The 26,068-nt window shown below is 41.7% G+C and overlaps 2 protein-coding genes across 12 annotated transcripts in view; one reads left to right on the plus strand and one right to left on the minus strand.

Annotated features, from left to right (window-relative positions):
• The window catches only part of CDC42BPA (CDC42 binding protein kinase alpha), a 324,619-nt gene extending 315,250 nt beyond the window's left edge, over positions 1-9,369 (plus strand). For all 11 annotated transcript variants that reach the window (XM_060245772.1, XM_060245688.1, XM_060245715.1 and 8 more), the window contains 3 exons: positions 1,355-1,472; positions 3,973-4,130; positions 5,157-9,369. In XM_060245772.1, the coding sequence (XP_060101755.1) occupies positions 1,355-1,472; positions 3,973-4,130; positions 5,157-5,288 (408 nt within the window). In that variant the 3' untranslated portion in view covers positions 5,289-9,369. The remainder of the gene's footprint in view (positions 1-1,354; positions 1,473-3,972; positions 4,131-5,156) is intronic.
• A 6,578-nt stretch (positions 9,370-15,947) lies between these two features.
• Positions 15,948-26,068, minus strand: part of COQ8A (coenzyme Q8A) — a 64,920-nt gene continuing 54,799 nt past the window's right edge. The window contains exons 12-15 of the mRNA XM_060245793.1: positions 21,984-22,091; positions 19,245-19,310; positions 18,317-18,403; positions 15,948-17,267 (exon numbers count right to left, since the gene is read on the minus strand). Coding sequence (XP_060101776.1) covers positions 16,977-17,267; positions 18,317-18,403; positions 19,245-19,310; positions 21,984-22,091 — 552 coding nt within the window. The 3' untranslated portion in view covers positions 15,948-16,976. The remainder of the gene's footprint in view (positions 17,268-18,316; positions 18,404-19,244; positions 19,311-21,983; positions 22,092-26,068) is intronic.

The following is a 26,068-nucleotide window of genomic DNA, read 5'->3' on the forward strand; positions in this document are numbered from 1 at the left end:
TGTTTGTTAACCATGCAGGCCTTCTCTTATACCTGTTTGTGCCTTTCCTAACTTGTGGTATATATTTTATCTGAGCTTCTAAGATTGTAGTTTTAGATAGCCTCCAAGCTTCCCCTAGGGTTTTGACTGTATTTACCTTTCCTTTCAGTTTCCTCTTCACATGCCTCCTCATCTCAGAGAATTTACCCCTTTTAAAGTTAAACGTGGTTGTGCTGGTCTTTTGGGGCAACTCCTTATTTATACAAATGGTGAAATCAATAACGTTATGGTCACTGCTTCCAAGCGGTGCGATCACTTTTACATCTCTCACCAAGTCTTGGGCATTACTTAGGACCAAATCCAGGATCGTCCCACCCCTGGTAGGTTCTGTAACCATCTGCTCCATAGCACAGTCATTGAGAGTAATATCAGTATAATTATTTGTATTGACATATTCAAAATAGGGATATTGGCTGTATATCTCATTACGTATGGTTTACCTATCTTCACTATATTTTATTTTATTCCTTTTTCCTGTGGCAAACTAGAATTATGTTTACATGTTAAAAAGTAAATTAGGTGGACAAGAACATCACTATCCGATGTAGCTATATTGACACACTCAAGCAGGGACTTTGGTTGCTTATCCCATTACATATATTGAACCCATCTCCCATTGTCATTGACAGTCAATCTCACATTTTGACATACTCCTGTTTTGTTGCTTTCACATGCTCATGCTACTCAGATCAAATGTTTGCTCAATTTGTTAATTTTACTATTCTGTCATTGTACCATTTTACATTCTAAACCACTGCCTACCAGATAATTTTACTTCACTGTCATTGGTTCTTAACTCTGTACCATGTTGCATTCTGGGCCACTGCCTACCAGCTATGTATGGCTCTGCTCAGCTATGTATGGCTTTGCTCACTGTGCTGGATTCCTCATCTGATGAAGTGTGCTTAAGAGCACACGAAAGCTTACATTCTAAATAAAAATTGATTGGTCTTAAAGGTGAAACTTGACTCCTGCTTTGTTCAGCTGCTTCACACCAACACGGCTGTCCGCTTGGATCTAATAGCTAGCCCAATGGAGTTTAATGTCACAGTTACCAAAGATGAACCAATTGGAATGTGTCATGCGTACAACTTTATTCAGTGACTAATGAAAGCCCCAGTTTGTGAAATACCTCTGGACAAGTTGTACAAATGATACATCCTGCAGTTCAGTTTACTGTGCTTCTTTATAGAATACCTAGATACCTAGAATTTGTTTGGGTTTTAATTTTATACATTAGTCTTGGTTCTATTGTACATGCATTTGCACATGTAAACCTCTTTCCTGTTTCTCTCCATGTATGTCTCTGTTACAGAACCTTCGACCTCAGGAAAGTCGGACTATGTTTAGTGGCTCTGTCAGTATCCCATCAATTACAAAATCTCGGACTGAACCTGGACGTTCCATGAGCGCTAGCAGTGGCCTGGCAGCAAGTAAACAAGCTTAATCTTAGGCAGATTTCATTGACATTGTAAAACTGTGATATCTGTATTTGTAGATATGTTGGTCTGCTAGAATAAGATATGATGATGATATGATGATGATGATATTGGATTTATATCCCGCCCTCCACTCCGAAGAGTCTCAGAGCGGCTCACAATCTCCTTTACCTTCCTCCCCCACAACAGACACCCTGTGAGGTAGGTGGGGCTGGAGAGGGCTCTCACAGCAGCTGCCCTTTCAAGGACAACCTCTGCCAGAGCTATGGCTGACCCAAGGCCATTCCAGCAGGTGCAAGTGGAGGAGTGGAGAATCAAACCCGGTTCTCCCAGATAAGAGTCCTCACACTTAACCACTACACCAAACTGGCTCTCCCTAGCATTAGGAACATATATACTGATAGCATTAGGAACATATATACTGGAGACTGAAATAAAAGCACGTTTATTAATGGTATTTACAGCTGAAGTCCTGCAGCAAAATATTGCAGATTGTTTTGAGGTTAGCCAAGTTTGTGTGCAGAGATAAGAACGGTTTTAGCAACCTAAAAAGCCTGTTTCTCCATAACGATTTAATATACATTTACACCACCTTTTCCATTTACTTTTGAGATGGTTTCCAAATAGAAATGTACAAGTGGAGGACCTACAAGGACATGCGGAGGCCATTCCCTCAAAAGTCCTTACAGCTTCTACCCTTTTTCTTTTCTTCTCTCCTCACCCACCAGTCAACCTATCTTTATCTGCCCCAGCCACCTTTGGCTTTCACTCCTGGGCAGCCTTTCCCCAAGCAAAGTCAATCCCAGTTGCACAGTACCAGCCCAACAGCCAGGCTGGACACAGTCTCACTGTGGGAAATCCGCAAGGACTTTCAGGGAGCATCTTACTTTCTGCTGTATCCACCCACACTATTTTCCTTCTTCTGGCAACACCCATATTGTCAGCTTTCATTGTTTCCTTCTCTCCTTCCCACCCACCAACGAATGTACTTTTAAAACTACACCCCACCTACACCTATACTTATTTATTTACCCCTACTTTCTCCACAATAGGGATCCAAAGAAGCTTACAGCATTCTTGTCTTCTCGGTTTTATCTTCGTAACTGCCCTGTGATTTAGGTTAGGCTGAGAATGTGTAACTCACCCATAGTGAGCCACTGAGCTTCCATGGCAGAATTAGAATTTAAACATGGTTGTCCTACTGATTTCTTGAAGTTATGAATGCTGATATTATTTGGGGAGGGGGGATAGCCTCCCAAATTTTGGGGTTTTATTCAATTTTTTTCTGCAAAACTGGGTGTTTTCTCAAATTTGCAGAAAGTTCTGTCTTTATTATCACAGCCATCCCTGAAGGATACAGTTTGGTTTATATAGTAGGTCTAAAGCAGGGGTATAAAACATGTGGTCCAGGGGCTGAATCAGGCCCCCAGAGGGCTCCTATCAGGCCCCTGAGCAACTGGCTGTCATCTGCTTCCTTATCCCTCTCTCTTGCTTCCTTCTGCATCACAGCTTGCTCTGCCAGGCTTGCTCAATTGCACAGGAGCTACAGAGCAAAACCTCTGTTTTCTCCATTGGCTGATGTTCCTCCCTTGGAGAGGAAGGCAGAGCTTGTTTTTCCAGGCTCTCTCAATCACACAGCAGAGCTACTGACCCAAGCCTCTCTTCCTTCTATTGGCTGAGGCTCACCCCCCCCCCCCAGTCGCCACAGTCCCCTGGGGTTAGGAAAGAAAGAGCCAGAGTTTTCTTCGCCCAGTTCCCTGGATCCCAAGGGTGAAATACAAAGAAAGCACCTTTAAGATCAATAAGTCCTAACATTTGAAGCATGTTTTATGTTTTTTAAAATAGATATATGTATATAATTGTGTCTGTCTGTGTCCTTTATAAAGTTTATATCTCTGCTACCTAATCTTAAATAGATATATGCATGGCCCAGCCCAATCCGACATGGTCAACCAATACGGTCTTATTTATGTCAGATCCAACCCTCATAACAAATGAGTTCGACACTCCTGGTCTAAAGAGTCTTAGAACAAGGTTATCACAGCTGAAGTTCAGCGCTGCCACCCCTACCCCTGGAAACTGTTTGGATACCTCACCCACACTGATCTACGTACTACAATTCCCTTTGGTTTGTTTGCATTGAGTTCTTATTAGGAAGGAATTAGTCAGAATTCAGAAAGAGAAACAAAAATGCAAATCTCAGATTGACTTGGAAAAAATACTGCAAAACCACTACTGAATTACTAGTGCTAAACATAAAGTACTATTGAATGTATATTTAATGCTGTTTGCAACACAACAGTCCCAACCCAGAAGGCTTGACATCTGAGAGAACAAGAGAAATGGCAATGGACAAGAGAGAGCTTAATAGATGAGTAGCAATGATACGGGGACAGAGCAGCAGAGCAGCAAATGATAGTTTAGAGAAAATAGCAGAATGCAACTCAGTTCCTTTATACGTGCTATGTGGCTAAATTCCTATGTATGTTTATAGGATCATCTGCACAAAATGGCAGTGCTTTGCGGAGGGAATTCTCAGGAGGTAGTTATGGAGCAAAGCGTCAGCCAATGGCATCCCCTTCAGATGGCTCCTTGTCCTCTGGTGGTTTGGATCAGGGTAGTGATGCACCAGTGAGAGACTATGAGCGAGAGGTGAGTACGGTGGGCAAGAAATAAATAAATCTGCATAGAGCCCAAGTTCTGCCCTCGGCTGTGCTTCAGTAATTGTGAGACAGAGAGATAGATGGATCATACCAATCCATGACATAAGAAAAGGAAGGGAAAATCCACAGGAGAACGTATTCAATGGAGAGGGAGAGAGAGTCTCCTTTAAATAGAACATTCCATGAAGAGCAGCATCTTAGGACTTTTCCCCTCCTTTAAATAAATTTGAAGTCACAGTGGTGCATGCTAGAGAAATGGTATTGTGCCAGAGAATTAATGAAAATAACTCAGTCAGACATAAGCATTGCTAAATCTCATTTTTGCAGATATTTAAACAACGTTTTAACTTTTACCTGATGGTGCCTTTGTTCTGATTGAGCCCAGTATGTTCAGAAAATGCAAGGTATGAAAATATTACAGAAACAGTTGGAGGTATTATGCCAAGTTTTAGGACAAGGGAAAGTATATTTTGTGACCCTAACATATTCTAAAAATGAATGGAATGTTTCATTATTTTAATTTGTATAATGTTGAAGAATTTGCTAAGGACTGGCATTGGTGGGAAGCTAAAGCAGAAGCCTTCCAGCATCCTAGCAGTGATGGAGCTTGAGAGGAAACAGTGCTCTGTCTGATACTTCCACCACATATAGAACCGCAGGCAGAATTGAAAATACTAATTGAGTTACTTCCTGAAACGTAAAGACCACACTTTCTATTTTGTCTCTATGAAATGATCCTCAAAGACACATTGACACATCAAATGTCTCATGTAAATTGGGCTCTCTGTGGACACAGTTACCACTTCCAAACAATTGCTGTATTTGTGATGTCTGAAAAAAATGTGTTCCTTAATTCAAGAAACAAGGAGTGAAGGGCAGAAGAATATACAGCCATTTGATGTTTGTAGGGAGTGCTGGCAGTTTGTAGCTCCTCTCTTGCTTCCCACCCCCCATCCTCAGTTTGCTCTTCTGTTCCTGCTGATTGCTATGTTCTCTTGTATTTTTTGGACTGTAGGACTCTGACTCTCCGAGACATTCAACAGCATCTAACAGCTCCAACCTGAGCAGCCCTCCCAGCCCCATTTCTCCTCACAAGAATAAGAACCTCTCCCTGGAGAGCTCTGACCACGTGAGTTGGGACACATGAACTGCTTCAGCATTCAGATTTGACACCTCAGCAGCTTATTGTCCCCATGACTCTTCGCTTGTTCTCGTTGACATCATCCCCAGCTTCCCTCCAGAATCAGACTATAGGAGGGGGAGGAATAAAAGGAAGAGAATATATTTGCCTTCTCTCACACAAGCAGTGTAACTTCACCTCTCCTCCCCCCCCCCCCTCATTCAATAGTAGTGGCAAACAAAACAAAGAGGGAAAAGGGAGGGGTTAGTTTACGTGAGATACTGGTACATTTGTATTAGCATTTATTTTATTTCACAGGATTACAGCTGTTTCCATTAATTATTGTGGGCATGTTTAACACTACACTACCACTCCAGACCAAACACAGTAGTGTAAACAGACCAAAACAGAATCTATAAGAGAAAAATCAGATTTTTGCTTTGACACACACAGTATCTCATTATATTTTCGCAAAAGTAGCACAGCAACACTCCTCATCTCTGGTGGTGGAGTGAAATTAGCCCTGCAGAGGGGCACATGCGTACGCTTTCAGTCAGTCACTCTGTTTGAATGTCAATCTGATTGTTGCCAGCAAATCCTTATTAAAAAAATGAAGCATATTTTACTACAATACAGAATTTAAATACACATAATTAAGAGTTAATACATATGTATATAATAAAAGAAAAAGCAGCATTGTGATGCAGTGGAAGATGGGGTTCCTGTTTAAAAGATCCTTTAATTTAAGTCATCTTGTGTTGTTCCTTTTTTTCATACTAAATAATCTACATATTGGAGGTGTGATTAGAATATACAACATGGCACTGAGTAAAACCACATAGCCCTGGATTAAGATCCATCCTCACAACTGTTCTGAGATTTCTTATTGTCATTAGAAGATATAAAGCCATAATCCTCACTTTTAAAATATCTGTCCTCTCGTCTGCCTTCTGTTGGAAGGTAAACTGCTCCAATCTACAAGCAAAATCCACAACCCAAATCTACAAGCATAAAGTTGGCATTTTGTCTATATGGCAGTTTTTTGCAGAGTCAGCATACAGCCCCAATGATCTAGTGAATGATGGTGTTCCTAGTCTGGTAGTTTGCTAGAACATTTGATGGCTGAAGACTTCTATTCTGAAGATGTTCATTGCAGTCATTTTCCTATTCCCCTATCTCAACTCAGTGCATATTTAATGTTATTAATGCCATAAAATACTTGGTGTTTGGATCCAGCAGAGAAGTGCTTGGCATGGCAGAACATTCCTCTGTGAAGAGCAGCCTGAGAAAACTATTGGATCATTGCTTAAATAAACAGTGGCAAATACAACATGGAAATAGATAGCAAGAGCAAGGTAACTTCCCAGCAGCACTCTATCTACTTCAGTGTGGTTTGCATTTTGGGACTAGGTGAATGTGATTTTTCTTTTCCTTGGGATTCTTACTATCATATGCCATGACCAAGCTAGGACAGAGAAAGAGTTTGGTGTTTTGCTTTAAGCTTATATTAGTGGTTTCATACATTTTGATATATTTCATGGGTCCCACCAAACCATTTCAAACCCTTCTAGTGCACAACTAAACAAGAAAAGTGTAACTAATAGGATGGGAATTTTCACAAGTTCCCACTACAAATTATATCATTGCTATTCATGCAGGGTGCAGATTAACTACCATGAGATACAGATAATTGTCTTTGACCATCTAGCTGTGTTGAGTCTGCTAGTAGTTGGTTCTGCGTCTTATCTGCAGTGGTGGATTGTCACATCCAAAGCTACCACTTAGCTCTTTTATACTGGGGGAAATGGTTGGGGGGAAAGGGATGCAGAACTTTTCTTTTTAAGTATGACGTCCTAATTCTGTCAATTTTGGCTTGTCGGAGTCTTAAGAATTTATTTTATGTATTTTGTTGTCATAAAGGATATTTTGTATCTCAACTACCAGTCAACTACCCTAAGTTAGTTGCCAGCTCAGCGGACTTTTCAGAAACTGGCAGGACATAGAGACACATTTACAATTACTGCTTCTGTACCATCCAGTACAAAAGTGTTCTTACCCCAGTAACCTCCCCTCTTCCTCCCTATGACACCTCTTAAATCTACACACCACTACACACAATTGTTAAGACAAGCCTGATGCTTTCCTCCTGTCATTTTTGTTTAAACACTAGAGAGGCTTTAAACTCTATACAGTTGGCCTGCGTGATTATCCATCTCAAAGTTATTGTCTTGGATGCCTCCCAAAGTTCCTTGACAATTGATCCATTCTCCTGGAAGGAAAAGAACAATAACACCTGAATTTCTAGCTGTAACAGAGGTGATTGGAAGGAAATACCCTCCTGACAATTATATTTTATATCATGTTGGGCCATTTTACATGCTGAATGTACTACCTTTTGTATAGATGACAGCACTTTGGGATAGACTTGGGTACATGCAGTCACTTACTTGTTATGAACACTTGTTTCCAATTAAACCCAATGTGGATGCTTTAATATCTGTAGAATGGCTTGCTGGTGAAGTTGGGATTTGCTGCTATGTATTGTTCCGTTTCCATTCATATGTTGATAGCAATTGTCCAAGCACTTTTATAATCTTTCAATGAATCCTGATTAATTTGATTGTCTCCTTGTATACCCAGTATCAGGCTATGCTGTGCCTAATGGAATAAATTGGGGGGGGGGGGGGGGGCTGGTTCAGGCACCGTATTCTTGAGGCCCATTAAATCAGATTTCAGTCCCTAAAAATCTTTTAAGATTGTACAGATTTTGCCCAAAGTACCAGTGTTTTTCCTAGCTTACAAAGAAACTACCCAAAATAATTAATCTTCATTTTCAGACACATTCCTTGTGTACTATCCATTTTTTATTCTCTCCACTCCATTTTTCATTAGCTGGTTTCTTCTAGAGGTTGATTTGTGTGTTAACTGTTTTTGTTCCTAGCCTGCATTTTTTAGAGCAGTCTTAGTTTTGAAAAAAATCACAATGACATTTGTGTTAAACTCTCAGGTATTTGAATGCAGCAGGATATCTTCATAGGATGAACATGAAATGCAATAATTATTTTGGGCATGAGATTCATCACAGATACACCTCAAACATAACTTTCAGTTATAATATGTTGAAAAGTTTGGTGATTGACTGAATTCAAGATGACAGTTTAGAGCCTTGAATGTGCAGAAACATTAGGGTTTTTTCCAGGTTTTTCTAATAGTAGCACCTCAATTTTGTCTTTTTCCTAGGCAGTCAGAAAGTAATTGGGAACCCAAAATCTGGCTTACTGGAATTTATTTAGCCTTAGACAATTTCACCACAGGTGTGAAATTACCTCTGTACAGCCCTGGTTCCATACAACAATGCCCTGTTTAGGGACTTTGGGATAAACTTCATGGAGGTGCTTATGACATCCATTCAGGCCAACACAATAAGGCTTGCCACTTGGAGTCTAATAATGTCTCCAAAGTATAATCTTTGGGCTAGTGATACAATATGGGCTTCTAACCCCCAAGCCTAGTGGGAGGGGGAATTTCCAATATACTGTAGATTTTCAACTTTAAAGACCGTGTACATTAAGGCAGTTCCACATCTTGTCATCTTGTCTGTTTCCTTATATAGAGAAAGTCATCCACCATAAGAAACTGTCTCGCTTATGCGGAAGCAATCCACAACCAAAAACCAGTGTTGGTATTTCACAGCAATTATTCCTGCCTTTTTATGTATGACAGTTTCATATCATTTATTTTTTAAAAGATATTTTTAGGGATTTTTTCATTGTAATATTGTTGTACAGTTTTGCATGGCCTAGATGTAATCACTTTTTGTTTGTTTGTTTTTAGAGTATAAAAGCTGACAAGTGTGCGTATGGGGGAAAGATAATGCTTTTTGCCTCTTCTCACTCTTATTTTTGGTTTATGCCCTCAATGTTATAGAGGACATTGTAAGAGACTCTCTGCTCCAGAACAATGATGTAGATTCTTTTGCACAGAAATATTTAAGGTGGCTAAGTCAATGCTGTAATAAATGACCAGTCACCAATATTTTATGTTGGTAACACTTAATATTAACCTACTTTGATGTATTGCAATAAAACAGGGAACTATTAGAAATAAAGATGGTTTGTCTTTTTTTGCCACCTTCTGTATTTATCTTTAGGGGAGGTGAGTGGGGAACTGATGGAGTAGTAATAAACTCAGGTGTGCAGCAAGCATGGTTTCTTTCTGCAGAAGAGCCTATCATTATATTGGCACAGGCGATGGTCTTTCACAACATCCAGTCAACTCACATTCAACATGCCACCCAAGTTTAGCCTGGGCTGGGCCCCCTCCAGGGCAACATAAGTGGTGCAGAAACAAATGAGATAAAAGATCTGGAAACAGTTGAAGAAAGTAGCTTTAAAAATACAAGATGATGTAACCCAGGGGTGTCGAACTCATTTGTTATGAGGGACGGATCTGACATAAATGAGACCTTGTCAGTCCAGGCCATGTGTGTACCTATTTAAGATTAGGTGGCAGAGATATAAACTTTATAAAGGACACAAACATCATTACAGATTTTAAAAAAAAATTAACCTTAAAACATTAGCATGTCTTAAAGGTGCTTTCTTTGTATTTCTCCCATGGGATCAAGGGAACTGGGCATAGGAAGCTCTAGCTCTTTCCTTCCACCCCCAGGGGACCAGGAAGGGGAGAAGCCTCATCCAATAGAAGGAAGAGGGGCCTGGCTCAGTAGCTGTACTGTGCAATTGAGCAAGCCTTGCAAAGCAAGCTGTTATGCAGAAGGAAGGAAGAGAGAGGGAGAAGGAAGCAGATGACAGCCAGTTGCTCGGGGGCCTTATTTGGCCCCTGGGCCTCATGTTTGACACTCCTGGGTTAGCACATCATTTATTACCAAAGGCTTCTAGATGGTGGTAGTCAAGAGGGTGAAACATCAGTTTGGTCATATAAACAAGTCTGAATAGAAAAAGGTTTTGAGTATCTGAAGAAGTGTGCATGCACATGAAAGCTTATACCACTCCCAGGGTTAAACTTTGTTGGCCTTAAAGGACCACTGGACTCAAAACTGCTCTCCTGAAGCAGTTGTGCTGCAAATATATTCAACCCCTTACTCTTCTGCACCAGGGATGAATTTTGCATAGATATAGCTCCCAAAAACAACATAGGGAAATAGCTTGCTCTAATGACTTTTTAGCTGTTGAGATGTAGTACCTTCAGTGTTCCTCTGCTCAAATTATACAGGCAATAGATTACAAGTGGGAACCTGCAAAGACTTGCAGGAAGCATCTCACTTCCCCCTCTCCCACTATTCTCTTCCTCACCCCCGTTTCCTTCTCTCCAGGTGGGAACTGGAGATCTGGAATCACAGCAGATCTCCCAGCTACCAAGATCAATTTCCTTTAGGGTTGCCAGACTGAGGGTGGGAAATTCCTGAAGACTTCGGGGTGGAGCTGTGAGAGGGTGAGGTTTGGGGAGTGAAGCAACCTCAGCACAGTATAGTGCCATAAAGTCCACTTTCTAAAGCAGTCATTTTCTCCAGGGTTACTGATATCTGTTATCTGGAGAGCAGCTGTAATTCTGGGTGATCACCAATCCCCCCTAGTCATTGACAATTCTAGTTGCCTTGGAGGAAATGGCTGCTTTGGAGGATGGAGTCTATGGCATTATAGCCCTCTGAAGCTCTTTCCCAAATCCCATCATCCCCAGGCTCCCCTCCCCAAATTTATAGGGAAATCCTAACCTCTTTCTCTCCTTCTGGCAATCCCCATATTGTCTCCCTGCTTAATTCTCTCAGCTATTCATAAACCTACTTTTTATCTGCCTCCTGCCTTCAACTATATTTTTATTTACTTCATGTATACCCAACCGTTCTCCACAGTGGGGACCAAAGCAGCCTGCATTATTCTCTTATCCTTTTTATCCACACAACCACCCTGTGAGGTAGGTTAGATTAAAATTATGTGACTGGTCCAAAATCACCCATTGAGCAAGATAGGAATTCGAACCTGGGTCTCTCAGACCCTACTCTGGAGTTCTAGCCACTTCAATACTGATTTTCATAGGATGGCTGCTGTCCAACAGCAACAGGCAGCCAGGTCTAGTTCAGCCATGCAAGTTGGGTCAAGTCACCTAGAGGTTGTTTCCAGGCCAAGAGTTGCCAACCACCAGGTGGGACCTGGGAATATCTCAGAATTACAATTGAGCTCCAGATAACAGAGATCTGTCCGCCCTGGAGAAAATTACTGCTTTGGATGGTAGCCTCTGTGGCATTATATTTGGCTGATGCCTCCCCCTTCCCAAGGCCTGCCCTCCTCAGACTCCCCCCACCCCACCCCAAAAAAAAATCTCCAGGAATTTTCCAACCTGGAGCTCGCAATCCTAGCCAGGCCTGGCTCCAATGAGTTCTCCCTCAAAATAGGGCTGGAAAGGGCTTTGTCCCCTCCCCCTACCTTTTTACTCACAGAAAGTGAAGCCTGGAATACTGTGGCAGCCTAGCAACAGCCACTGAGGAAATCCATTGTTTAAAGCTACAGGCACTCCTTTTATCATTTTTGGAATTTTAAGTGGCCCTATTTTATAATGTTTTAGATTTCACAGTTCTATGTAAACCTCAGACGCATTCCAGGCTTGTAGAAAAATCTGTCTTGCCTGTTCACAGCTGCAGTCACCAGATTTCAAACATATTCTGACTCTGCTACTAGAATACAAGATGTGGTAGGGGACTTGGCTTTGGGACTTCATGAGGGTGGTTTCATGCTCCATATTGTCATTATCTCATCTGTTTTTGAATATTCCTGCAGCAGTGATTCCATGTGTTAGTTACTCATTGTGTGAAGAAGTTACTTCCATTCATCTGTTCTAAGCCTATTTCTCATAAAGAACCCGTTAAGAACCTTATTATATTTTTCCACCCTTCCTCAAAAGAGCTCAACTATTTCTGCCATTGCCCCATTTCAGAGCATGCATGGGTTACTGCCAAGCAAGGTAATTGTGTTAACTGAGGAGACAGAATGTTTGGTACTTACACAGTAGAAGGGGGGGCAGACAGAGGTAAAATCCTACAATCAGTTGTCTGGTAAGTGATGTTCACAATGAGCAGCTGCAAGTCTGTTAGCTAAAAACAAAAAGCCTGGTAAAAGGGTTTCTCCATACAGAACAGCAGGAAATAGTGCACACAGCATCCATCTACATGTAGACCCAGTCCTCTCTTCATACTGTAGCATCTCCCCAACATCAGAGAGGAAGTCACAGGGGCTTGCATGGGAATGATTCGTTTCCATGCTTGCCAGACACTTAACGGGTTTACAGAATTTGACCCAATGGCATACATTTTGATTTGCCTTGATGGTAGCTGAGTTGGCAGAATTCCTGGAACCATCTTTGGCCCTAGACTTGTCATAATCAACCACAGTTAAGTATGGATTCAATAACAAGCACTGAAAGTTATGGCTTTGGAGAAAATGATAGTTCTTTTTTTCTGGTTTGCTTTTAAGTTCATGTTTCATGCTTATTTACAATTTAGTGAGAACTGTTTTGGGCCTGATTTCTATGTTTGGTTATGGTAGAACTATTCACATGATATGAAATGCAGAGTAGATTATAGTGTTCTGAAATTTGCATCAGTTCAATTCCAGGCACAGAATCTAGATAGTGGTCTAAGGGTTTGGTTCAATAAGGCCTTGTCAGCTTTTTATACTTTTAGTGCTTAACCATCTTCACACATTTCATCCTTCCCATAAACTGCAGATGACTATCTTTAATCTCCAGGATCTCCAAAAATCCAAAATCCTTTGGAATTTCAGTACACCAATAACAGTGTTAAATATCAGAGTGTATAAAAGTCAAACTAGAAGTAATTTATATCAAAGTAAAGGCTCAATATGTCCACTAGGTGATAAGTACACAATTACATTCCCAATTAGCGCACGTAGAAGGCAACATTTCCAGATAAACGTTTTCCCCAAGGTTCAGCCACATTGCACCATTGGTGACAGGGAATAATACATGCTTCAACCACATGGTTTGAAGAACACATCAATAGAGATTTCAGCAATTTTCCATATCAAGTTCTATACCAACAAATAAAACAATGAAAGTACAGCCTGGAGGGAAACATGGAATTAACATTGTTTCAGGTGAGATGAGTTATAAGCCACTTAAACACTGAAAAAGATGTTCCATAGGAGCTATTTGAACAGTCTTAGGTAAGCAGAACATAAGAGAAGCCATGTTGGATCAGGCCAATGGCCCATCCAGTCCAACACTGTGTCACACAGTGGCCAATATGTGTGTGTGTATATACACACACACACACACACTGTGTATATTACACACTGTGGCTAATAGCCACTGATTGACCTCTGCTCCATATTTTTATCCAATCCCCTCTTAAAGCTGTCTATGCTTGTAGCCGCCACCACCTCCTGTGGCAGTGAATTCCAGGTGTTAATCACCCTTTGGGTGAAAAAGTACTTCCTTTTATCCGTTTTAACCCGACTGCTCAGCAATTTCATTGAATGCCCACAAGTTCTTGTATTGTGAGAAAGGGAGAAAAGTACTTCTTTCTCTACTTTCTCCATTCCATGGATAATCTTGCAAACCTCTATCATGTCACCCCACAGTCAACGTTTCTCCAAGCTAAAGAGCCCCAAGCGTTTTAACCTTTCTTCATAGGGAAAGTGTTCCAACCCTTGAATCATTCTAGTTGCCCTTTTCTGCACTTTTTCCAATGCTATAATATCCTTTTTGAGGTGTGGTGACCAGAATTGCACACAGTATTCCAAATGAGACCGCACCATCGATTTATACAGGGGCATTATACTGGCTGATTTGTTTTCAATTCCCTTCCTAATAATTCCCAGCATGGCGTTGGCCTTTTTTATTGCAATTGCACACTGTCTTCACATTTTCAGTGAGTTATCTACCACAACCCCAAGATCTCTCTCTTGGTCAGTCTCTGCCAGTTCACACCCCATCAACTTGTATTTGTAGCTGGGATTCTTTGTCCCAATGTGCATTACGTTGCACTTGGCCACATTGAACCTCATCTGCCACGTGGATGCCCACTCACCCAGCCTCAACAGATCCCTTTGGAGTGCCTCACAATCCTCTCTAGTTCTCACCACCCTGAACAATTTAGTGTCATCTGCAAACTTGGCCACTTCACTGCTTACTCCAAACTCCAGATCATTAATGAACAAGTTAAAGAGCATGGGACCCAGTACTGAGCCCTGCGGCACCCCACTGCTTACCGTCCTCCACTGTGAAGACTGCCCATTTATACTCACTCTCTGCTTCCTATTAATTAGCCAGTTTTTGATCCACAAGAGGACCTGACCTTTTACTCCATGACTCTCGAGCTTACTAAGGAGCCTTTGATGAGGAACTTTATCAAAAGCTTTCTGGAAGTCAAGGTAAACAACATCTATTGGGTCCCCTTTGTCCACATGTTTGTTCACCCCCTCAAAGAACTGTAACAGGTTAGTGAGTCAAGATCTTCCCTTACAGAACCCATGCTGAGTCTTCCTCAATAACCCGTGTTCATCAATGTGCCTACTCATTCTGTCCTTGATAATGGTTTCTACCAACTTTCCCGGTATTGAAGTCAGACTGACTGGCCTGTAATTTCCTGGATCTCCTCTGGAACCCTTTTTAAAGATGGCAGTGACATTTGCTACCTTCCAGTCCTCAGGAACGGAGGCAGATTTCAATGAAAGATTACATATTTTTGTCAGGAGATCCACAAGTTCAACTTTGAGTTCTTTCAGAACTCTTGGATGTATGCCATCCGGACCTTCCTATACACCTGCTGTCTTGGACCTGAAAAAGCAAGGTAAATTGCATGACTTCTTAAATGCAGCAAACTGAATATGTAGCAGCTTATCATGCATTTGTGTATGGAGCTTTGTGTAGTAATATAGATGGAGCAGCTGGCCACCTGCTTTAAGCAGATTTTTAACACAAATAGAACCCCTGTTTTAAGGATGACAAGCCTGCCTATATTATGAACTAGTCCTTCTGTATGATGAACTAGATCTACTATTCAAGTCAGTAGTGAACTAGAGGGCTCTGCAATCCAATATCTCAAGGTATTTCTTTGCAACAGGCATTTAGCATAATGTTCCAGTCACTGACCCCCTCTAGTGCCATACTGATGAAAGTAGACCAGCTGTGCTATTGATATGAGAGGCCTGCGTGTAGATTTTATTGTAGCAGGTTTCTTAAGAATACCGAGGGGGAGGGGGGGAGATGACACAGCAAAATCAGTTCTTGGCCTTCACAACCACTTCATTATTTTACTTACCTTGGAAACATGTTCTTATGCTACCACTGCCTAAGAGATTTTGTATTTACTGCAGCAGCATCTAGCTAGTCAATCCATTACTTCTATTGGTAGTATAATACACGCACCTGAGGAAAATGAGCACCATCAGAACACAATCTAATAATAAGCATTTGCACCCATGGATGTCAATGAGCATCTAACGGTACAGGTTGGTAATCAGTGTTGGCTACTCCAAGCTACCAGCTGCCTCATATTGCGTGACTCTCATACAAAGTGTAGAAAGGACAAAATCTATGTTAAGAACTTGTTAAATCATCTTGCAGGCAGAAAAAGAAACGAAGTAGGCATCATTTCAGAAATATAATCAGATGAACTGAATACATTAGTAAACCACAGCCAAGCAGCAATCTGCACAAGCACTTCTTTATTGGAAATCAGTTGGAAGTTGTACAGTTGCTACTGTTGTACAAAAAAAACCCTGCTTGCCTCCAACTGCTTAAAGTTGTGCATTCAGCTATTAAACATGTATTATGCTTTTCAATGAAATCTTGAAACACCTTCAATGATGCTATGAAAACCCCAAAAGATACATCCCTCCATCCTATCAAAAATTGCATTATAAAGACGCAGGTACAGAAAAAGTGTAGCTTCAATGCTGAGTTTCTACAAATGCCACAGTTCAAGTTTTTGTTTCACTATTTCTCCATCACATTCCCTCTGTTTATACATTCAGCACAGAGAATCAGGCAACTGATTTTCACCCTCAGGTGTTCTAAATACTCCACTATCCCTCTTGCTTATCAGACTGTTTAAAATCTTCACTATCCTCACAACCACTTTGAAAACTGAAGACATAAAATAGCCTTATGTATGCATCATACGCTGCTCCATCTGAAGGAATCCACTTATAGACTCCTGAACATCATAAAAAGAGGGTTTTTCCTTGAGTTAATGCTGGCAGACTACACTTTAAGATGAAACCACTGGTATTTCACCTTAGCAGAAAAAAGGTAAAGAAAACCCCCACAAACATTCAGGGAATTGCAAATGGATTTCATTGGCAACTGTTGGTTCTTTCCTCCACTCCTCTTCTTAAAAATCCAGTTGTGTAAAAACAGCTATCAGTATTAGAATAAGAAAGACAGCTGGTATGTATGAGGGTGAGAAACACAGCTGCCTATGCTTTCCCACAGTCCCTACACTAAATAAACTAAAATTTTCTGTAAAGCAGAGGCTGCACAGATAATCTGGTAAGAGTATAAAGTGTAGGAGATATCCCCAATAAAAGAACATTGTCTCTTAATCAGGAATTCTGCATTCCAAAGGCAGGCTGTTGTACTGTTAAGAAGATTCTGAAGGTATGACAGAAGAAACTGCACTGTGGATGATTGGCCATTTTTTAAAAAACCAAGATGACAAGTGACAGTTATTCTGTGTTACTGTTCCTTTCTGGCCCTCCTACTCCAATAATTACTGTAAGCTTCCTGAAACATGTTCTTGCATGGAATTCTGGCTTTCAATTTGGAGCATATGAGAAAGGAACCACCCATTTTCCGGTGGAGAGAGTACGTCTCTTCTGGCGGAGGCACCAGCCTGTGCTTCAGCATGACAGGGATTAAGCCATGAATCTTCTCCGTTGTGCTCTGCAAGCCAAAGTCAAAAGGTTCACTGGATGCAAAAGCTTCTCCCAAGATGAGCACAGCATTCAAGTGGGCATCTTCCATGGCCTGAATGAAAGGAAAGCAAGAAAGGTGAGACTTATCAGCTGGCCTTTCTGAAAAGGAAGTGAAAAAGCCAGCATCACCATGCAGATCTCTGTGATGTTAAATGTTGCTGATTGGCTGTTGCTGTTCAGGAAACACTGCTTAACTGGCTCAACAATTTGCCACTACAGCAATGACTATTTCCACCTTGTACTATGTTCCTTGCATACTCTAGAGCAGGACTGAGCTAACTTGTGACATCTACTCTAAAAATCAGTCAGAGCCAGTCACAAGATGGTGATAGAGAGGACTTACAAAATGACATTTATAACACTGCCTTTCAAATTCTGCACAGCACTAGCACTTCACAATCACAAACCTCTTTGATCTGCCCCTGAGCCTTCACTAAGAGAGAACCTGTGAGACCAGTATGAGAGGGAGAGATCAGACATGACCTGAGACCTAGCATGCTGGAATGGTGGGTGACACCCAGGCTCAAAGGCCCATTCTCCCATGAAGCTTCTTGGATGTCCTTGGGGTGGTTACAACTCTTGCAGCCTAATCTACCACACAAGGGTGTGGAATAGATAAACACAGGGATAGGATAACTGTACGTACTGCCCTGTGCTCCTTGGAGAGAGAACAATGAATTAACTTAATTTTACTCAGGGAGGCTTCTGAATACAGAATGGCCCATAACACAGAGATGACTACAGTCAGTGCTCCACCACTCCTAATCGAAGAGTTAGCTTTTGTGTCTATTACAAATATACAAAAACTGCTGAACATTTTAATTGGAATATTGATCGGTTATTTTAAAATCTCAGAGAAAGCTATATTGGCATTAAAAAAAGAATCTGCATAATAAAATTAAAGAAAGCTGGATGTAAAGCTTAGGAAATGGGTGAAATGCAATTTCTATTATGGTTTTAGAGAGCAGACTAGATTTGTACACCCACTCATCTCTTCAAAACCGGATATTAATAATATTTTCTTTCTGTACTGATCCTAAAAAGAGAACTTAGTCACATAGCAAATAAGCAGGGAGTGAATAGTTCAAGTCTTCTGTCTACCTTTATTTCATAACCACTCAGGAATTTCATTTCGATTGACTTCTTCAGCACTCTCTCTCTATCCATGTCAGCAGCTGACTTGATTAACTGTGTAGGAACAAAATCAAGAAAAGATTTCAAAAGCAGGAAATGATGATGTGGCAGGCCCTCCAATTTAGCACCTTCTACATGATCAAAAACAAGATGGTCACATAACTGAGTCAAGCTTTCTACCCCATGAATGCTAGCAGATTTGAAAGGCCCTAGATTTCAACCATTGTCACTTAAGGGCAGACATGATACATAGATAGATCACATTGTCAGTTACAACATAAAACGGAGACAATGGCCAACACATCAAAAAGCAAAGGCTTACGGATATTTTGCATTAGATTGCAGCTGAAGAGGGTTCTAGAAGCCCTTCTGTGATCAAATTTGTCTGAGCACAAAGTAGTCAGAAACTGTTTGCTCCGTGTGTTGTTTGAATACAGGGGAAACAATAACAGGTATGCTACCGTCTATTTATGGAGATGTACTACCCTTACATTAGTGGCAGTGCCTTTTAAAAACTGGGAAGCTGTTACACCAGGAAAACCCAATTGTCTTTAATGAGCATTTTCTTTAATGTTAGCAGTAGCATGTTGGTCTAAATGTATGTTTCTCCACCCAGGCAACTGGGCAGTGCAGTTGATGCATTTTCAATACAGGACACAGTATTCATAATAATTGTGTCATGTCTAGCACCACTGTTTGAACAATGATCTTTACAATAACTGAACACTTCAGGTTCTCTCCTAGTGTGCAACAAACAGGGAAACCAGTACAGAATTGCATGAGAAAGGAAGAGTTAAAATATACATAAAGGAGTTAAGCTACATGTTTTCAACACGTCCCTGGCTTCTGAACCAGCAATGTAAATTCAAATAAGCATACAACTGAGGGCTCTCACCTCAATGTACATATCTGTGAATTCCTGATCAAAACCTCTGGTTGCTCCAAAATCCAGAAGTGCTACCTGGGTAAGGAGACATACAAACATGTCTACTCCACAAAACAAATCATTGTACAGAAAACAATAAACATATAGTAAAAAGACCAAAAGATTTGACCTGTTCAAGTGGCCTGATTCATGAACCATTTTACCTGTCTACCTCTCAACGAAATGACTGAAAATCTCAATGGTTACACTTCATAGTACTGTAAATGTATACAACCATGCCACTGGAAAGAGACCAATTACTGAAGGATTTCTGAACTTGGTTCCTAGTATTAACAAGTTCTTAGTATTCGTTCCTTGTATTAAAAGCTGTTTCCAATAAACCAACCTGTCTTAGAAGGGGCACAGAGAACAAAATGAGAATTTATAAACCAGCCACCGAATGAATCGAAAGTATTTCACTGGACAACATTTTAATGCATTAGGGACATGAATGCAGCTAACACCCCTTCCTGCTGTGCAAAGTTGCCAACATGGCTGACTGCTAGAACACGGGAGTATGTAAGATTACCCTTTGGAACTGTCTCAGGCTACTGCTCATTTAAAAGGTCTAGGGATTGGCACAGACCTAATTTCATCACAGACTAGGGGCCAGTTCATAGACCATTTGCCCAGTCTTGTGCATTCGCTGTTTTAATGGATCATCCACAAACCACAATTTTTTTAGACAAACCATTTGGCCCACTGGAGCAGTTCATGGGAGTGAGCTCAGGAGGCATGTAAATGCTTCCTGAGCCTACTTCTGGATCGCACCACCACGGAGCCTACTTCCAGGTCCCCACAGACCTCATGAACTGGTTTGTAAACTGGGAAAGTCTATGGAAATTCATGAAATTCACAAACCTCCATGGACCTCAATTTTTCTGGTCCATGCCCATCCCTAAAAAGGGCTCTCAAGCAGAGGCCTGGGCAGCCTTTCAGCCTTATTTGCAACCCTCAAAAGAAGCCACAAGACACTATGAAAGCCATATCTATTTCTGTAGTGATGGTGATGGAAAGTGCTGTCAACTAGCAGTTGACTTATGGGGACCCTATAGAGTTTTTATGGCTGGAGACATTAAGAGTTGGTTGCCACTGTCTACCTTCGAATAAGTACTAACCAGAGCCAACCCTGCTTAAGCTTCTAGGATCTGATGAGATGGGAACCAGATGTGAGGGGGAGCGAAGCCTTCTCTTACGCAGGCTTCAAAGCATTAGATGGCATGCCAGCTACATCAACGCCTCGGCACAGCGCAGGGGGGATGGAGCGCAGTGCCGCATTGCAGCGCCGGGGAGGAACAAAAAAGTATCTACTTCTGTACTCCAGCCTAAAGATGTAAAATTGGTGGGAGGGGGAATAAAGGGGAGGGACTTCTTCCCCCAGGATCCTTCTCAAGTGGAAATACTTGGATAATTTTGAACAGCACTAAAAAAAATTCCTATGAATTTTCTTTTGGCATAGTTGAAATGAGCAAAGATGACGAAGGTGCAGCAGTTTACTGCTCTCTTGCTTTAGTGTTGAGTGTATTTAGAGGCAGATCAGTCACTAAGGTCACTGGAGAAAGTCCAACAGCCTTGGAGCTATCCCAACCCCAGGGCAATCCTGCATAAAGTGGGCAGAAGCCACCACCTCTTAGCAGGAGGCCTCCACAAGGGGGGAAAAGAGCTGCTGACAACACAGGCCAGTAGTTTCCATCCTGCACAATGCAAATGTGTGCAAGCTGAGCAGAAATCTGAGCAAGCCCACTCCCTTCCCCCATTCCATCAGAGCAGTGGGACAGGGCCCTCGTCTTCCCTTCATTGAGGGGAGGGGGAGGGCCACACCCTTTCCAGGGTCATTTGTGCCTCCTGATATAATTTTTTTTTGCCTGTAGAAACTAAGAGATTTATACTTTTAAATTCTATAAATATACAAATTAATCTAATTTTATATGCTAACTAAATTGTAAATTATGCATTTTATGTTGTTAAATGCGCAATACAGGTTTTATGTTTTCCCCACATTTCTAGTTTTCCTTGGAAGAATATTTTTTTCTATGGTTTCAATGTTTCCAAAAAAAATTTTATGTCTCCACTCCAGCCCAGTGGTTTTCTTTTCAGAGGTCTTCAGAATCCAGTCACACATTCCTCAATGAAAAGATGAGCAGTGATGGGCAATGAAACACAATTTGCCGCAATGCACCTGAGCACATTCTAGAACATACTCAGATCACACATGTCAACTGTGAGGCCCACCTAACCTGGCCAGTATCCTTTACCTACCACTGACTAGAAGCCTAGAAAGTACCCCAGAATTCTTTGCAATACACACAGATTCTATTGCTAATATGGCATGTTGCCTGAGCAGACAAGTCAACATGAAATGTAGAAAGACTGACAATTATTGTGTCCTTAAAGAAGATAAACATATCTAGAGAGGCTAAGGGTTGGCCACAATGTCATGTCTTACAGACTGACATGTCCATCAGAGTTATATCAGGGCAATCCTAAATTGCTTGCTCAGCATTCCTACCCGCTCACAAAAATGCATGCACTGGTCATGTCTGGCACTAACTATACTGCTACTGTGAAATGTACTGTCTCCAGACTCTATAGAGTCCTAGATGCCATTTTCAAACTCCCTTTGCCTATTTTTATTGTCAATTTATTCTAAAATCTTTATTAGTTGGCCTAAAGGTACAAAAGAGCAAGTCAGCATCTTCCAGAGCTTACCTTGTGCAGTTCTGGGTCATAGAAGAAGTTGGACCAGTTTGGATCAGTCTGCATGTATCTGAACTCAAAAAGCTCTCGCAGGCACAAACGCAGTATGTTCTCGCAGATCTGGAAGTATAGCAATAGAAGGAGGAAAATGTTTGTTTTTTAAATCACAAAGCCACAATAATGAACAGCCAGTATCCACCTCACGCTTTCTTCCACTCAGTGCTTCAGGCATGTAGAACAGCCAGGCAGGAACACACAGGAACGCAGTTCCAGCTGGCTTGTCATCAGGGGAGGTAACCCAATATGCAGATGAGTTCCTGCTGGGCTTTTTCTACATAAAAAAGCCCTGCTGCCAGGTATATGTGATGGGCCTTCAAGGATGAACAGATTCCTTGCACAGGGTTTCTTCCAACTTCAAGTCAATAATGAGAATGGGAGTGGCTAGAGGTGTGCCAGGGGAAGGACTTCGGGGGGGGGGGCAGTATTTTTAATTCCAAGAATCAGGTCCCTTGACTGCCACTGCCAGCCCGAAGGCTTCGCTCCCCCTCCTTCCTGGAACTGGAAGTGAGGGGGAGCAAAGCCTTCTCTTGCGCAGGCTTCAAAGCATTAGATGGCACGCCAGCTGCATCAAAGCCTTTTTATGCATAGTTTTCAGGCCTACACTAGCCATTTTTATTATGTACTCCAAAAATGCTGAGTTTAAACAAGTGTTTCAAACTACATGCAGCATACAGATGCAGAGCTGGGATCAGCTACTTCTGCATGCTTAGGAAGATTTGTATACAGTGTGAAACAATCTAAGATGCCAACACTGCTAAAGAATCCTTGGGAGGCATGGAGTAAATCAAAAGTCTAGGAGCCAAATGTTCCATTTGCAGAAGCATTCACCTGTCACCTTCCAAACCTAGTTCAGATTTGGTCAAGGCCATAAGCTTTATCACTAAGGTAGGATCCATGCATCACTGGATCCTGAACTTCAATAATCACTCCTATCCATTCAGGTAAACCCAGGAGATTAACAGTTAAGATAGTAAAATATACAGTGACCTGTGGATCAACACTGTGAGCCTCTAACTGAATTGTCAATATGTTAAATTCAGTATTAACCACAGTGATTTACAGGGGAGAAAAAACAGCTACTTGGATGACACAGCAACACACACAGATCACTGATATATCACCAGAAGTTCTCTTTGTCTAGACAGTACACTCTGCACTATTCCTTGGTGACATGTCAACAAGCATTAGTCGTGTTTGTGCCTCAAACAGGTTATGTTAAAATACTAAGGCAGCTCCATCTGCCAACTCAGCCGTGGCATGGATAGCCTGTCCTCCTGTTAACTCTCCAGCCTTTACTATATTCAGCTCCAATGCCCTTTTGTCCAAGCTTCCCCTTTTTTATGCCTCTTGTTTACAGAGAGGTACTTTTCCAACAACATTTGGCTGCCAGAGCTGGCCCAGCTGCATAACCTATATTTGGTTACTTATGCAATGAGAAAGTGATACATTCCCCCTTCTTGGGAGAAGCGATCAGAAGGCAATCTTGTTGCCAAGCAGGTCACTTACACACAAGGTCACACGTTCACCCACTGAAATGGCTTTCAGAAATGTAGAAACAACAAAGGAAGTACGCTGACCTAGTATCACAAAATGGGGCTTTTGGAGCACAGAGAATCCCACTATTGTTCCTTTGGTACAGGTTCAAGGAGGCCTGGGCCTGACCAATAGCTGGATAGGAAACTACCTGATCACCACATATAATCTACTTTGAAGCTATCTGAAATAAATGCAAGAAACAAGACTACACAAGCTAAGGAAGATGGCAGTCTGAAGCAGTGCATCTGCTTTTATATAAGCACACATTTTCAGAGACCTTCCTATAGAACTAGCCATGCCTTTCATCTATGCCATCTTCCATCCATCATGCCAAGGGCATTTTTGTATATGCCTCCACCCTACCATACTTGTCATACCTGGTCACTTGTTTCAAAAAACTGCTTTTGGTCAACCAGGCAGGAAAGCTTCCAAAAATGATTTCTTGTGCAGCACAAATGGCTAATATAGGTTCATAAGAACATAAGAACATAAAAACATAAGAGAAGCCATGTTGGATCAGGCCAACGGCCCATCAAGTCCAACACTCTGTGTCACACAGTGGCAAAAAAATGTTATATACACACATACACTGTGGCTAATAGTCACTGATGGACCTGTGCTCCATATTTTTATCTAAACCCCTCTTGAAGGTGGCTATACTTGTGGCCGCCACCACCTCCTGTGGCAGTGAATTCCACATGTTAATCACCCTTTGGGTGAAGAAGTACTTCCTTTTATCCGTCTTAACCTGTCTGCTCAGCAATTTCATCGAATGCCCACGAGTTCTTGTATTGTGAGAAAGGGAGAAAAGTACTTCTTTCTCTACTTTCTCCATTCCATGCATTATCTTGTAAACCTCTATCATGTCACCCCGCAGTCGACGTTTCTCCAGGCTAAAGAGTCCCAAGCGTTTCAACCTTTCTTCATAGGGAAAGTGCTCCAGCCCTTTAATCATTCTAGTTGCCCTTTTCTGCACCTTCTCTAAAGCTATAATATCCTTTTTGAGGTGCGGCGACCAGAACTGCACACAGTACTCCAAATGAGACCGCACCATCGATTTATACAGGGGCATTATGATACTGGCTGATTTGTTTTCAATTCCCTTCCTAATAATTCCCAGCATGGCATTGGCCTTTTTTATTGCAAACGCACACTGTCTTGACACTTTCAGTGAGTTATCTATCATGACCCCAAGATCTCTCTCTTGATCAGTCTCTGCCAGTTCACACCCCATCAACTTGTATTTGTAGCTGGGATTCTTAGCCCCAATGTGCATTACTTTGCACTTGGCCACATTGAACCGCATCTGCCACGTTGACGCCCACTCACCCAGCCTCAACAGATCCCTTTGGAGTTCCTCACAATCCTCTCTGGTTCTCACCACCCTGAACAATTTAGTGTCATCCGCAAACTTGGCCACTTCACTGCTCACTCCCAACTCTAAATCATTTATGAACAAGTTAAAGAGCATGGGACCCAGTACCGAGCCCTGCGGCACCCCACTGCTTACCGTCCTCCACTGCGAAGACTGCCCATTTATACTCACTCTCTGCTTCCTATTACTCAGCCAGTTTTTGATCCACAAGAGGACCTGTCCTTTTACTCCATGATTCTCAAGCTTTCTAAGGAGCCTTTGATGAGGAACTTTATCAAAAGCTTTCTGGAAGTCAAGGTAAACAACATCTATCGGGTCTCCTTTGTCCACATGTTTGTTCACCCCCTCAAAGAAATGCAACAGGTTAGTGAGGCAAGATCTTCCCTTGCAGAACCCATGCTGAGTCTTCCTCAATAACCCGTGTTCATCAATGTGCCTACTCATTCTGTCCTTGATAATGGTTTCTACCAACTTTCCCGGTATTGAAGTCAGACTGACTGGCCTGTAATTTCCCGGATCTCCTCTGGAACCTTTTTTAAAGATGGGGGTGACATTTGCTACCTTCCAGTCCTCAGGAATGGAGGCAGATTTCAATGAAAGATTACAGATTTTTGTTAGAAGATCCACAAGTTCAACTTTGAGTTCCTTCGGAACTCTCGGATGTATGCCATCCGGACCCGGTGACTTATTAGTTTTTAATTTGTCTATCAGTTGTAGGACCTCCTCATTTGTCACCTCAATCTGACTCAGGTCTTTCAACACCCCTTCCAAAATTAGTGGTTCTGGGGCGGGCAAAAAGTTCTCGTCTTCTACAGTGAAGACGGAGGCAAAAAATTCATTTAGCTTCTCAGCCATTTCCCTATCCTCCTTCAGTAATCCTTTTACCCCATGGTCATCCAAGGGCCCCACTGCCTCCCTGGCTGGTTTCCTACTTCTAATATATTTGAAGAAAGTTTTATTGTTGGTCTTTATGTTTTTTGCAATATGCTCCTCATAGTCCCTTTTTGCCTGCCTGATCACAGTCTTGCATTTGATTTGCCACAGCCTGTGTTCCCTTTTACTAATCTCACTTGGACTGGTTTTCCACCGCTTAAAGGAGTCCTTCTTACCTTTTACAGCTTTCATT

The sequence above is a fragment of the Heteronotia binoei genome, chromosome 1 (assembly GCF_032191835.1).
Source record: "Heteronotia binoei isolate CCM8104 ecotype False Entrance Well chromosome 1, APGP_CSIRO_Hbin_v1, whole genome shotgun sequence".
NCBI lineage: Eukaryota > Metazoa > Chordata > Lepidosauria > Squamata > Gekkonidae > Heteronotia > Heteronotia binoei.